The sequence below is a fragment of the Aegilops tauschii genome, chromosome 5, assembly GCF_002575655.3.
Source record: "Aegilops tauschii subsp. strangulata cultivar AL8/78 chromosome 5, Aet v6.0, whole genome shotgun sequence".
Taxonomy (NCBI): Eukaryota; Viridiplantae; Streptophyta; class Magnoliopsida; order Poales; family Poaceae; genus Aegilops; species Aegilops tauschii.
Genome location: NC_053039.3, coordinates 332,142,488 through 332,157,541, shown reverse-complemented (window position 1 = coordinate 332,157,541; position 15,054 = coordinate 332,142,488). Strand labels below are relative to the sequence as shown.

At 50.3% G+C, this 15,054-nt stretch overlaps 2 protein-coding genes across 2 annotated transcripts; one reads left to right on the top strand and one right to left on the bottom strand.

Annotated features, from left to right (window-relative positions):
* The first annotated feature begins 7,472 nt into the window (after positions 1-7,472).
* Positions 7,473-8,294, top strand: LOC109778564 (uncharacterized). Its single transcript, XM_020337130.4, has one exon. The coding sequence runs from the start codon at positions 7,682-7,684 to the stop codon at positions 8,102-8,104; it is 423 nt and encodes a 140-aa protein (XP_020192719.1). The 5' UTR covers positions 7,473-7,681; the 3' UTR covers positions 8,105-8,294.
* Positions 8,295-13,219: 4,925 nt separating this feature from the next.
* LOC141022830 (uncharacterized) lies at positions 13,220-13,879 on the bottom strand. Its single transcript, XM_073499099.1, has one exon. It carries the CDS (start codon positions 13,877-13,879, stop codon positions 13,220-13,222), a length of 660 nt encoding a protein of 219 aa, XP_073355200.1.
* Between the last annotated feature and the right edge of the window lie 1,175 nt (positions 13,880-15,054).

Here is a 15,054-nt window from a genome sequence, read left to right as displayed (position 1 = left end):
AAATATTCCACCAAGCAATGAATACCACTTCCCCAAAGAAAGGTTTGTTGAAATCCTTTCTGGCATGCCAAGCAATTCCCACCATGTCATCACAGTCCTTCCAAACAATTTGCAGATAAATCCACACGCGGATACTGAAATTGCACTGGAAAAAAAGGTGGTTTCAGTCCTCAAGAGTCCCAGTTGGACAGAGTACACATTCAGGCCCATCATTAATCTTCCAATGCCTCCGTTGGATCATGTCCTTGGTGTTAACCCTGTCCATTATGACTAGCCAGGCAAACATTTTGATCGACATGGTGCAGCAGCTCTTCCAGACCCACCCCAGAATGGGATTTGCTACCATTGGCTGATAAGCAAAATCATAAAACTTCTTTGCAGTATATTCAGACTTTTTACCATGCCTCCACCCCCAAGAATCATGGCAGTCACTGTCCAATTGGAAAGATCCCATCAAGGACGAGAGCTGTTGTAGATCTTGGAAGGCTTGCTCAGACAGAGGCAAATAAAATAACTCTTGGAAATTATTAGCCTGAAAGACTTCCCTGACTGAGAGGTTTTTGTGGAGGCAGAAGGAATAAAGCCTAGGAAAACGATCTTGAAGAGGAATGCAACTGTTCCCAATTTGCCAATAATCAGACCAGAACAGTACCGTATCTCCACTGTGAACATCAACAGAAGTAACTGCTCTGAATTTATCCATTAACTTGCAGAGATCTCTCCACCAAAAGGATCCACACAGTATAGTATCATGGGGGACCCTTTGGAAATAGTAAGAATCCCAAACCAGATGGACCCATGGCACATCCATCCTATTATAGAATTTATTAAGATGCTTAAGAAGAAGAGCTTCATTTTGCAAACCAAGGTTTAAGATTCCAAGACCACCCTTGGACTTGGGTCTGCAAACAAGGGGCCAGGCAGCCCGGGAGTGGCCCCTCTCCTGACCATATTTCCTCCATAAACACTGCCTCTGAATCCTTTCCAACTTCTTCAGAATACCCTGAGGAATTGACAAACTGCAAAGGAAGAAGATAGGCAAGGAAGAAATGACAGAGTTCACCAATTGTAATCTGCTTCCTTGAGGCAAAAACCAAGAACTAGATGTCAGTCTTCTCTCCATGCAGTCCACCAGGGGAAGAAGATCCACAATCTTGGGTCTGGTAGTCCCCACTAGCAGGCCCAAATATGTGAAAGCCATTGTGCCTAAATTCCAGCCAAAAAAGTAGCTAGATTTGTAGCATCATGATCATTCACATTAATAGGATACATGGAAGATTTATGAAAGTCGATCTGGAGACCAGTTGCCTTTGAGAAAGAACAGAGCACTGATTTCAGTGCCTCCATTTGACCCCTTTCAGCATTTAAAAGAAGCAATGTATCATCAGCATACTGAACAACAGGGAAATCAGGATCATGGGTTGGCAATGGCCTACTTATCAAACCCTGCTACAGTAGATCATTAATCATTGTCTGCAAGAGATCTGCAGCACTAACAAAGAGCAAAGGAGAAATAGGGTCTCCCTGCTTTACTCCACACTTGCATTTAAAATGGTTGCCAGGTACACCATTAAGCAGAACAGAGGAAGTTGCAGAGGACAACAACTGTTTAATCCATGTGATCCATGTGTTGTCAAAACCTTTTGCTACAAGAATCTTTAAAATTGCCTCATGCTGGATAGAATCAAAAGCCTTTTCAAAATCTAACTTAAGCAGAAGGATGGGCTTTTTAGACTGATTGCACTGATGAATATACTCAAAAGTCCAAGCAAGACAATCCTGGATTGTTCTTGATTTTATGAAACAATGGAAAAGATGGGCTATAAATTCCAGCCCAAAACAATGGAAAAGGCATGAAGAAATTGATGAATTTCTTTTAAGCCTTTAACCGCTCCAACTAGACGAATACCATGAGTATGTAAAGATGGGCTATAAATTCGATGTAATCAAAACATGGCTGAACGACTATGAAAGCTATGAATTCAACAAAGATGCCAAGCCGTATCTGGCGATCTTGCAGCAAGAATCCGGAGAACATTCAATGCCTCAATCATCTGAGAACAGCTCAGACAAGAAAATCTCGGTCAAGAAGAGGCCGGTAAAGCCTTCAAGCAGGATCCATGGAAAAATTATTATTCCTACTTTTATCCCAGGAGATTTCAAATTTATGAACAAAGCCAGAGCACTTCATGAATACCTATTCAGCAAAGAAGGACAGGACGAATGCGGAGAGTAAGTACTTCTCTTGTCACAACAAAAAAACAAAGAAATGTTGCTCCTTTTTAAACCCACCTAACTAATGTATAAACTTTTTTTGCTTGCAGACTAAACGTATATATTAGCTCGAAGCGACCCGATTGGATTACAGGAAAACAAATAATGGAAGACCTAAAGAAAGGAGATACAGGACAGATGGAGGGCTCCATCGCCAACGCATTGTTCGAAGAATGGACAGTGTAGCAACAATACAACACAACCGATAAAGCCATACTCCCAGAATTTGCAAACGTATGAAGTCCAATTTGACAAAAACACTTGCATCATTTCAGTGATTACGAAGATTGAACTAAAAAGTAGAAAACTTTTTGGTCGCAGATTGTGCTCGGTGTTAATACTGGAGAAGGAGGACTAGCAGAATTCAATGAGGACGAAGCATTGAAACAGTTTGCACCCTTTGTAACAGGGAAGGAACTTTTAAAGAAAAAGCTGGTAAGTTAATAGAAATATACAAACATAATTCATTCTTCCTACAGCTTGCACATTTACATGTCATTTAATTCTCCTGGCAAGAATGAACTTTAACTCACTCTGTCTCCAAACACCGCAGATTATGATACCTCACAACACAGCTAAACACTTCACACTGTACGTGCTCAACAAGTACACGAGCTCCATCGACATACTTGACTCACTGAATTACACACACGGCAGAGGAAAAAATACATGTAAAACACACCATAAGGATCACCCAGAACTGGTACGTCAATTCAACCTTGGTTTTCTAATTGATTTTCCAATTCATGCATTCCCTTTATTAATGGAAAAATCCAACAATAAAACCAAACCGTAATCACAGATTAAAAGGATGCACGCACTCATGAAGAAGCATTACGGCGAAGCGAAACTACGAGCCAATAGTGAACCAAACTGGTCGAGGATAGCAGAAACACCTAACAGAGTTTGCGTGCCAAAACAGCAGGGTACCCAATGCGGACACTTCATGGTTCAATTTGCAAAATACTGGAATGGCATTGATCTCATAAAAGATGATGAGGATTTCCATGTAAGTGAATAGTACGAGAGCAACAATTTTATTTTTTAGAAGCAGCACTACTTGAATACTTCAATTATCTCATGAAAGAAAAATAAAAGAATATCCGATGACCTTCATGCAGCATAGAAACGTAGATGCCGAGTGGAAACCAGAGTTCTTTTTTACAGCCATATTTGGTGAAACGAACCAAGTAAAGTGCGAGCAACTACCTGGAAGAATCAAAGAATTCAAACCAGAAACTTCAAACTTCTTTTCCACCAACAAAGGTAAGAAAATCATTTCTGGTTATCTTTTTTTAATGACCTACCCGTCCCACCCCATCCCACGGTTGACCAATGTCTTTCGTATCACGAGAACTTACATATTACATATCTGCTTCCGCTAATAGAAACAGATGAAACAAAAAGGAAAAAAGGACGAAGCACTAGTCCATACCCAAAACATTCTCATTGCTTCCAACACATAAAGCTGGCAGGAGGAATATAAAAAGTGAGTTATTTTCTATTGCACCTCAAAATAGTTGGACCGAGGCAAAAAATAATGTAAAAAAAATCTGTTTCTCACTAACCCTGACCTCCAAAATTATTTTATCTCCCTGTCGCAACAAAACTATATTTAGGCGCATCCGTAGGGACAGTGAAAGCACGCAACTTACTGGAGCCCAACTGAAGGCAGTATTTGGTCCAAGACCAGCACAGACGAACATACCACATCATATGGAAAAGAGGGTGCTCGATGACATAGCAGAAATCTGGGAAAGCAGACAAGATTCAAAAGAGAGTGACAGAGTAATATTAGGCCCAAACTTTGCAGAGGTAAACTTTTAAAAAGAAAAATCTTGTCTATACTGCAACACCTACTCTTGTTATATTGTTACACAGCTCTTTTTTCTAACAGTTTTTTGCATCGTAATTATTGTTTGCAGCATATACTGAAATTAAATAAAGACAAAACTACTATTCCAAAATTTAAAAGTGAATTGCAAAAAACAAAGAATCAACTGGTTCCCATGTATCTCAAAGAAAATCAACGGAAAAAGCTCTCAACAGCAAACATGGTAACATCCCTTTCCTCCGTGACAAAATCACAAAATATGTGTTCTATCAAATTACTTTATGTTAAACTGTCAGAAAACCAACAAGTATTTTGTACGCAGATATTCATTCCAATGGAGAAGCATGACCGCTACGTACTATATGTGCTAGACAAATATAAGCACAAAGTTCACATTATTGATCCTCGAGAAGCGACTCCAGAGGAATTTGAGAAAGAAAATATAGACGTGGATAAATTGGATCCACATGAAGCATGTCGAGTTCTTCAGGAACATGAAGACGCTCAAAAAGAAAGAGAAACACAGTTACAGGAATATCACGCTCATAAGTCGGTAATCGTAAGCATTTATACATAACAATTTTTTCAGTTTTACAAGTTGCAGTATTAAAACAATTACAAAATGCAATTCCCAGGTACCTAGGATTAAAGAAGTCTTCAACACCATACTTAAACAAACAATGAATCCAAAGAAAACAAGATGGGCAGATTCATACCGTGCAAGATGTTTCAGTGGTAGAAAAGGGTGAATCACCATTTGCTGTTTTAAAGCTTGCATTCCTCTACAATGGTGAAAAGTTTTCGACCTGGAAGATTTGACAGTAAGTCTATATATATTTACTTATATACAACTTTTATGCACCAACTCTAATAATATAATTATCTTTTCGGCAAAATTTCACAGGATGAGGTCGAAGCCTGGAGGGCAGAGGCAATGTACATTCTCTTAAGCAGCGAGATGAATTAAGTCAAAGCTAATGAAATGGGTGACGAGATTAGCAAGATCTTCAGCAAGAATGAAGACTAAAACTTTTGATTTAGCCCGCAAGGCTAATTCTATCAAGACGTGACAAAACAATTTATCAATAACTCGCGTTTGTATGTAATATAGTTAGAAATTGCGTGTTCATGTTGAAAAAAGAACATCATTAGAGAGTGCCAGTACACTATAAACAACAGTGCCCCTTCTTATTTGTACGACAACAGTGACTCCCAAAACGAACCCTTACGCGTGACTCTAGAGACCACCCTCTCGTGCCTCCAGAGGCGACATGGCCCTGTGCCACCAAAGCCTGGGTCACCATGCCCCTGGGCAATATCCACACACACATACCAAGAGCGCCTCAACCGTGGCTAGCTGCTACACACACGTGACTGTAGATGATTCACACTCGTGCCTCCGGAAGCGACAAGGCCCCATGCCTCCGGACAATACACACATGTGCATGCACGTACATTCCTCTAGAGACTCAACCATGGCTAGCTCCTACGCACACGTGACTACATATTCTTCAAACCCGTGCCTTTCAAAACAAAGGAGCTTGCCTTTTGCACAACCTGCTGTATAAAATTAAACGCGCCGCACGAACCAGCACGCTGCACGACCGAAACACACTTCGACCTATGCCCCCCCTTTCAGATGTTTATGAAAATTAAACGAGCCGAAGACGAGCAGGAGGTTCCCTCGCGCCGGAGGCGCCGTGTCACACACCGACGGACAACGTGCCGCACGAACCAGCACGCTGCACGACCGAAACACACTTCGACCTATGCCCCCCTTCAAGATGTTTATGAAAATTAAACGAGCCAAAGGCGAGCAGGAGGTTCCCTCGCGCCGGAGGCGCCGTGTCACACACCGACGGACAATGCGCCGCACGAACCAGCACGCTGCACGACCGAAACATACTTCGACCTATGCCCCCCTTCAAGATGTTTATGAAAATTAAACGAGCCGAAGGCGAGCAGGAGGTTCCCTCGCGCCGGAGGCGCCATGTCACACACCGACGTACAATGCGCCGCACGAACCAGCACGCTGCATGACCGAAACACACTTCAACCTATGCCCCCCCTTCAAGATGTTTATGAAAATTAAACGAGCCGAAGGCGAGCAGGAGGTTCCCTCGCGCCGGAGGCGCCGTGTCACACACCGACGAACAACGCGCCGCATGAACCAGCACGATGCACGACTGAAACACACTTCGACCTATGCCCCCCCCCTTCAAGATTTTTATGAAAATTAAACGAGCCGAAGGCGCGCAGGAGGTTCCCTCGCGCCGGAGGCGCCGTGTCACACCACGACGGACAACGCGCCGCATGAACCAGCACGCTGCACGACCGAAACACACTTCGACCTATGCCCCCCTTCAAGATGTTTATGAAAATTAAACGAGCCGAAGGCGAGCAGGAGGTTCCCTCGCGCCGGAGGCGCCGTGTCACACACCGACGGACAACGCGCCGCACGAACCAGCACGCTGCACGACCGAAACACACTTCGACCTATGCCCCCATTTAAGATGTTTATGAAAATTAAACGAGCCGAAGGCGAGCACGAGCTTCCCTCGCGCCGGAGGCGCCATGTCACACATCGACGGACAACGCGTGGCACGAACCAGCACGCTGCACGACCGAAACACACTTCGGCCTATGCCCCCCCTTCAAGATGTTTATGAAAATTAAACGAGCCGAAGGCGAGCAGGAGGTTCCCTCGCGCCGGAGGCGCCGTGTCACGAACCGACGAACAACGCGCCGCACGAACCAGCACGGTGCACGACCGAAACACACTTCAACCTATGCCCCATTCAAGATGTTTATGAAAATTAAACGAGTCGAAGGCGAGCAGGAGGTTCCCTCGCGCTGGAGAATTCACACATGTGCCTCTGCTAGTGTACACATGTGCCTCTGCTTGGGTACAACCGTGTCTATACAGAATTCACACGATTGAACGATTCTGAAGACTGCCGTTTTGCATTAAAAAGTTGCTGTTTTTTCCTTACTTGAAAGGTCACAGTTGATAGTGTTGGTAGTCCCTGCCCGTAACTACCGCATAAATCTCCATTACCCGGAAATATAGTGGGAACAAAAAGGGAAACGAAAAAGGGAACACGGAACCAACCGCGCGAACTGGTATTTTCTTTGTGTTATCGCACGGAAAGGGAAAACGGAAAATTCTGGTAATTCAAAGGTCAAACTGCAAAACACACGAAACCACAAACCGGAAAGGCAAACCGAGAGCCAACCACGCCAGCTGATTTCCCTTGCGGGAGCGCTTCAGGCACGACAGTTGTCACTCGCGGAGTGCTATCGAACCGCTAGTTATGAGCGCTCCATTATCTAGTTGCTTCCCTTTCATCCCGCTTTCCGCGCGGCTTCGGTCGTGTCACCGCTGACGAGTGTCTAGCTTTGCGAGGAGTTTGAGCACGTGGCATCAGCCCGGCGCAGTGAACCCGCCGAGCCACAGGTTTCTACGCCTGTTCCCAACATCTCTTCCTCTCTTCCCCTCGAGCAAGAGCTCATCCATATCCTCCATTCCCCCTCGACCCAAGAGACCAACCGGGCAAGAACCCAAAGCCCACGATGAGCACGGAGCCGGAGGTCGTCCACAGCGGCGGCTGCCACTGCCGGCGCGTGCGCTGGCAGGTGGAGGCGCCGGCGAGCGTGGTGGCGTGGATCTGCAACTGCTCCGACTGCTCCATGCGGGGGAACACCCACTTCGTCGTGCCCAAGGACAAGTTCGCGCTCCAGGCCGGCGCCGGCGATTTCCTCACCACCTACACCTTCGGCACCCACACGGCCAAGCACACCTTTTGCAAGGTGTGCGGGATCACCTCCTTCTACATCCCCAGGTCCAACCCCGACGGCGTCGCCGTCACCGCCGCCTGCGTCGGCGCCGGCACCCTGGCGCACGTCGAGTACAGGAAGGCGGACGGGAGGAACTGGGAGCAGTGGATCGAGGCGAGCGGCATCTCCGAGTTCTCCAAGCCCAAGGCCGCCGAGTAGGAGGACCTGACCTGGCCCGTGTTCGGTTCAGGATTTCAGGTCAGTTTGGTTGGTGGTTGCTGGCTGAATTCCTCTCCTTGTTAGTCATGAAAAGTACGTATGTGAGAATAAACTTGGACATGATGGTCCAAACTTGTCCTGAATTTTTCTCCTTGTTAGTGAAAAGTTTGGTTGGTGGTTGCTAGCTGAATTCTGCATTGCGCTTAATGGATGTCTAGACTCTGTTTTGTAATGCTTCATTCAATAGCCAGCCATGAGATGAGATGAGCCTATACATATCCACTATGTGTACAATTTCAGAAGTAAACATTCAGAGAACAATAGGAGCATCTACAACCACGTTTGGGGATCGAAATTTGACAATCGTGATTGTGGATGCTCTACCAGTTTTGAGCAACAATTTTAGTTATGTTTTGCCTAGAGAGTCAGATATATGATACTACCATAGTGACTTACCTTTCCTGATGATTGTTAATGAAATGCCACTAAAAACCTTATGGAGAGCCCAAGCAGCACACGAGAAACAGAGTTCTTCAATTGACTGAAAACAAGTATCACTACTAAGTACCAACAGTCTTCATACGCTCAAGTGCTCAACAACGCAAAGAGAAGGGAAATGAACATACAAACACTACTAGTTTAACCAACAGGTAACCATCACTCTCCAGCATAGAAGTTTACATGAAAAAATACAGATGAGCTCAGGAGATGTTGTAATATCTGCCAAAGATGCTTGGTTGCCCTACGAGCTTGAGGCTTTTCAGCATGGCGTTCTGCCCATCATCCGCGGCTTCTCGGACATATTTGAGGGCAGAGGATGAAGATGAAGGCCATGGCAAATCGATGCTATGTAGGCTGGCTCTCAGATGGTGATACCGCGAGATGTGATGGTGCAATGGATGGTGCAATGGATCAGCTTGAGAGGGAGCGTTGGTCTTTTTGTAGGCTTGCTGGAAGGGGATCGCCTTAGCATATTCTTTCAGCACCGAACTTGCTGAGTCCTTTTAGGCTTTAGCCCTTTTATGGCCCTGCTCTTTATGCTTCAGAAAGCAGATGGTGATCTAGTGCAAGTTTTGTTGGTTTGTCGCTCAGTGTACAACTTGTGGGTGATTGAAAAAGGAAGTAATCTGCATTTCTTTAGACAGGATTATTGGCACTTGTTCGTACGTGTGGAGAGATGATGTATTGATAGGGTGCTGATGCACGTATATATATTACAAGGGAAGGCCTCTACCTCAACTATACAAGACTAGGAGGTGGGCCACAACTCCAATACATGTGCAATACAAAATATATACTCAACACCCCCCGCAGTCGAAGCGTCGCTGGAGACACATAGACTGGACCGAAACTCCTCGAAGACGGGAGTAGGCAATCCCTTAGTCATCACATCAGCAAACTGTTGCGTCGTCGGCACGTGGAGAACCCGAACACGGCCAAGGGCAACCTGCTCGCGCACGAAGTGAATATCGAGCTGAATATGCTTCGTCCGTCGATGGTGCACCGGGTTGGCGGAGAGGTAGACCGTGCTGACGTTATCGCAGTAGACAAGAGTGGCCTTGTGAACATCACAAAGCAACTCCTGGAGCAGCTGACGTATCCAAGAGCACTCGGCCACAGCATTAGCCACGGCGCGATACTCTGCCTCGGCGCTGGAGCGGGAGACCGTGGGCTGCCGCTTCGATGACCAAGATATCAACGAGGGCCCAAGGTAGACGCAGTAGCCTGACGTAGAGCGTCGCGTGTCGGGGCAGCCAGCCCAGTCAGCATCCGAGTAGGCCACGAGGTCGGTGGAGGCGGAGGCCGTCAGGGTGAGTCCCAAGGACATGGTGCCGCATATGTAACGGAGAATATGCTTCACCAGAGTCCAGTGAGAGTCACGCGGGGCGTGCATACGGAGGCACACCTGCTGAACAGCGTACTGCAGGTCGGGACGAGTCAGCGTCAACTACTGTAAAGCACCGACGATAGAGTGATAAAACGCTCCATCGGACGCGAGAGACCCCTCCAGAGCAGAGACCTTCGCCTTCGTGTCGACGGGAGTGGGCGCCGGCTTGCAATTAAGCATACCGGCACGCTCAAGGAGCTCCTGGGCGTACTTCTGCTGATGTAGAAAGAAGCCGTCAGCCCGCCGGATCACCTCGATGCCGAGAAAGTAGTGCAGGGGCCCCAAGTCCTTGAGGGCGAACTCATCGCGAAGACGAGCAGTGAGCCGCTGAAGGAGATCGGGGCGGACGCCGTGAGGATGATGTCGTCGACGTAGAGCAGCAGATATGCAGTGTCAGCTCCCAGATGATACACAAAGAGTGAGGCATCGGAGCGAGTGGACCGAAAGCCCAGAGACTGCAGGAAGGCTGCGATACACTGGTACCAAGCCCGAGGTGCCTGCTTCAACCCGTAAAGAGAGCGGGAGAGCAAGCACACAAAGTCGGGGTGCTCGGCGTCGACGAAACCAGTAGGCTGCTCACAGAACACCTGCTCGGCGAGATGACCGTGCAAGAAGGCGTTGGAAACGTCCAACTGATGCATAGGCCAGGTGCGCGAGACGGCCAGCTGAAGGACGGCGCGGATCGTGCCCGGTTTCACAATCGGGGCGAAGGTGTCGGTGAAGTCCACGCCCGCGCGCTGCCGAAAGCCACGAACCACCCATCGAGCCTTGTAGCGCTCAAGAGAACCGTCCGGGCGAGTCTTGTGGCGAAACACCCACTTGCCAGAGATGATGTTGGCACCGGGGGGGGTCCCGGAACAAGCTGCCATGTGCGGTTGCGCTGTAGGGCATCGAACTCCTCCTGCATCGCAGCCATCCAATGGGGATCCCGAAGAGCGGCACGAGCGGAGGTGGGGATGGGTGATGGCGTCGATGTCGAGGCAGCGCACGCATACTCGTCGGAGGAGTAGCGCATGCTCGGCCGATGCACGCCTGCACGGGCACGGGTGATCGGGCCAGCGAGGGCGGCGGGTGCCGCGGCGGCGGGGGCCACGGCCACGGGGGCGCCCGCGGCGTTGGGGGCCGCGACGGCGCCAGCCGAGCCAGCCGTGGAGGAGGCGACAGGCGAGGTCGAGGTCGAGCCCGTCGCAGGAGTAGCAGCGCCGGCCGAGGTGACGGGTGGGGTGCCCGCTGGCTCGACCTCGGGCGAGGGAGCCGGGGATCCGGGGGCCCGGTCGGACTCAACCTCGGGTGAGGGAGTCGAGAACCCGGGAGGGGGCGGCAGAAGGCGCCGGGCCGGGGGGGCGCCGGGGGATGCCGCCGCGCATCGCACCAGGTAAGGGGCGCGGGGGCCGGAGCCGAAGGAGCCGCGGTCGGAGGAACCTGAAAAAAAGGGAACACCGTCTCGACGAAGTACACGTGCCTCGAGGTGTACACACGATGAGTGGTAGGATCATAGCACCGGTAACCTTTGGTGTTGGGAGGGTAGCCAAGGAAGATGCATGGGACGGAGCGGGGTGCAAGCTTGTGTGGCGTGGTGGACGCGGTGCTAGGATAACAAAGACACCCAAATATGCGAAGACCATCATAGGATGGTGGTGTACCGAAAAGGTGGTGAGGGGCATAGTTCCACCAGGGACGACACGGACGAATGTTGACTAAGAGAGAGGCGGTGGCGAGGGCATCGGGCCAGAACCGAGCGGGCACGTTTGCATGAAAGAGCAACGTGCGAACGCAGTCATTGAGAGTGGCGCTCGGCGCGGACGTTCTGTTGTGAAGTGTAGGGGCAAGTCAGACGGAAGATGGTGCCGTGAGAGGCGAGAAGTGAGCGAAAAGCGACGTTGTCAAACTCTTTTCCGTTATCAGTTTGGAGTGCAAGTATGGGGCTACCGAACTGAGTGGTGACGTAGGAGTAAAAGGTGGTGAGTGTGGCTAAAGCATCGGATTTACGACGAAGAGGAAAAGTCCACACATAATGAGAATAATCATCTAAAATCACCAAATAGTATAGATAGCCCGTGTTACTCGCAACGGGAGACGTCCAAACATCACTATGAATCAACTGAAACGGAAAAGTGGAAACTAAAGTAGACGCACTAAACGGAAGACGCACGTGCTTGCCCGAACGACAAGCCTCACAAGTATGCTCGTCGAGCTTATTACATGAGAAAGAAAAACTCCTAAGAATCTGACGCAAAACGACGGGGTTGGGGTGGCCCAAGCGAGCATGCCAAAGGTCGACGCCGGCAGAGAGAGCGACGGGTGTGGAAGTGGAGGCGCCGGCGTGCACGGGATAAAGCTCGTCAGGGCTATCACATCGGTGAAGCATCATCCGGGTACGGGCGTCCTTCATAGAAAAACCAACACCGTCAAATTCAACAGTAAGAGGTTTCTCACGAGTAAGACGACGAAGAGACTAAGCTAGTGACTAAGTAAGGTGAAACAAGAACGTTAGACATAGTGATAGGTGTGGAACTAGAAGGAAAACTAGTGCTACCGACATGGGTGATGGGTAAAGAGGAACCGTTGCCAACGGTGATGCGAGTGGGAGTGTAAACGGGAGTGGAGGAGGAACGGTTACCGGGATGAGCTGTCATGTGCGCAGTAGCACCCGGGTCATGTACCAGTCGCCTCCACCGCCATAGTTGCTCGGCGACGGCGCCGAGTGTAGGGCGGCTAGGAGGGCAGGGTCCCACGGTGCAGGTGCCGGCGGTGGCAGCTGGCCTCCATAGGGCAGCGCCTGGGCGGGCGCGTCGTAGCCACCGAGGGATGGCGGCGCGAGCGGGGCACCGTAGGGCTGGTAGGGGGCGCCGACGAACGCCTGGTGGCCCGCTGGACGGGGGCCAAGGAGACCCGGTGCAGGAGCCCGCGGGACGGGCATATGATAGGCGTGGACGACGCCCGTCCATGGGTTCTGCCCGGCGGCCCACGGCGGAGGGGGTTGCGGGAAGCGGGGCGCCCCCTGCACCTGGCGCCTGTTGCTGTTGCGGCTGCTGCTGGCGGCGGCCTCCGCCACCCCGCCGGTTGCACCGGCCCCCGCCACCTTGCGGCTGCTGGAGAGGCGCGGGGGGCGCGGGCGGCAGCGGGTAGTAGCCGGCGGGCGCGGGTGGCACGGGCGGACGGGGGGCGGCCGGAGGAGCAGGGCCGCCGCGGGTGGTACCGGCGGCGAGGGCGGTGTGCTGAACCCGCTACTTCAGCTTCGTCATCCGGCGCTCCTCAAGTTTGAGGTACATGACAACGCGCTGGAAAGTGGGTTGCGGCAACAGGGTGAGGTTGGACGCCGCGTTGCCGAAGTCCTCATTAAGACCGGCGGTGAGGGTGCTCAGCATGATGTCGTCAGAGACCTTGGCGCCGATGTCGCGAAGCTCGTTGGCGAGCATCTTGAGCCTCATGCGGTACTCGTCGATGGTGGAGTTGTCCTGGTGACAGCCGAAGAACTCCTGCTGCAAGAAAACAAGGCGCTGAAGTTTGTTGTCGGTGAAGAGCGCGTTGATCTTGCCCCACACGATGCAGGAGTCGTCGTCCTCGACGACGACCGTGTGGAAGATGTCCTTCGAGACCGTCAGGTAGAACCAATGGATGATCGTGGCCTCGATGGCGGACCACTCCGGGTCGCCGCGCATGTACGCGCTGTCCACGGAACCGTCGATGTGCTCAGTGAGATAGTACTCGCGGAAGACGAGGTTGAAGTAGGTCTTCCACGCGTAGTACGACGTGCTGGAGCTGTCGAGACGGATAGGGACTCGGGCCTCAATATTAAGGTCACGGATGGCGGCGACGGAGGGCTCGGGGCCAGCAAAGGGGTTCGACGAGTGAGTCGTGGAGGAGCCGGGAGAGGAGGGCCACATGGCGACGGCGTGCGGGTGCGGGGAAGGTTAGGGTTGGGGGAGGAGATGGCAGCAGCGGCGGGGCGCGGCTGCAGCGGGAACGGCGCGGCGGCTAGCGATGCAAAAAGCAGCATTGCTAGGCGCGCGATGGGTCAACGCGTCAATCGCGGCTGGCTAGTGCGATGGAAAAAAAGCGGCGGCGCGAGAGCAGCGTTGCAAGGCGAGCGGCGTGCAATGGCAGGGGATCGCGCGGGCTACGGGACGCGGGCGCGGGCGTGCAGGGGCTCTTGGCGCGGAGCGGCGGGCAGCGGCGTGGGACGCGCGGGCGGAAGCGGGTGGTGGGGTGCGGCGGCGGCGGCTACCCTAGGGTTAGACCGAAAAGGATGATACCATATGGAGAGATGATGTATTGATAGGGTGCTGGTGCACGTATATATATATATTACAAGGGAAGGTTTCTATCTCAACTATACAAGACTAGGAGGTGGGCCACAACTCTAATACACGTGCAATACAAAATATATACTCAACAGTACGGGCCATATGCAGTTGGTCCCGGTCATCAAAATGCACTATGTGATTGTGCAAACATTAAGCATGTGCGTAACGTTTGCAAATTATTCATTTCCATTTTGCAGTAACAAAAGAGTGATGCCGTAGGTATAAAATGTTGAACATTTTGCATTGCCAATCGAAACTAAACGCCAGTCGCCTTAAGATCAAGATTGTTCTTCCCGCAAAAACAAGAAGAGAGAGAGAGATCAAGATCTGTGGCTAACACACCTTTAGTGCCATCTTGATGGGAAAAAAGAATAGTAGGTTCAAACGCTAGTTTCCCTGTAAAGAGAAGTTCAAATGCTAGTTCAAGGGAAGCCCGAGCGGCCAAATTTTTGTGGGGTGCTTTGTTATTGTCAAGTTCAAATTCAAATGATAGACTGAGCATACTACTGTCAAGTTTGCCTTCTTGTAACACGTCAACAAAAAGTACTCCCGTGAACCAACCAGCGATTGGAAGGTTAAGAGAACAGTAGTATGCTCAGTCTATCAGGGTTCAAGTCATAAACTTAACATTGGTGCTGCATTTTGGTTATAAATCATAGACTTAACATTGGTGCTCACATTTTTTTGGATTTATTTCAGGACTTTCGGTAATGTGCGTTTCCTGGGAAGAGACGTTTTCGTCGACTACGTAGGCG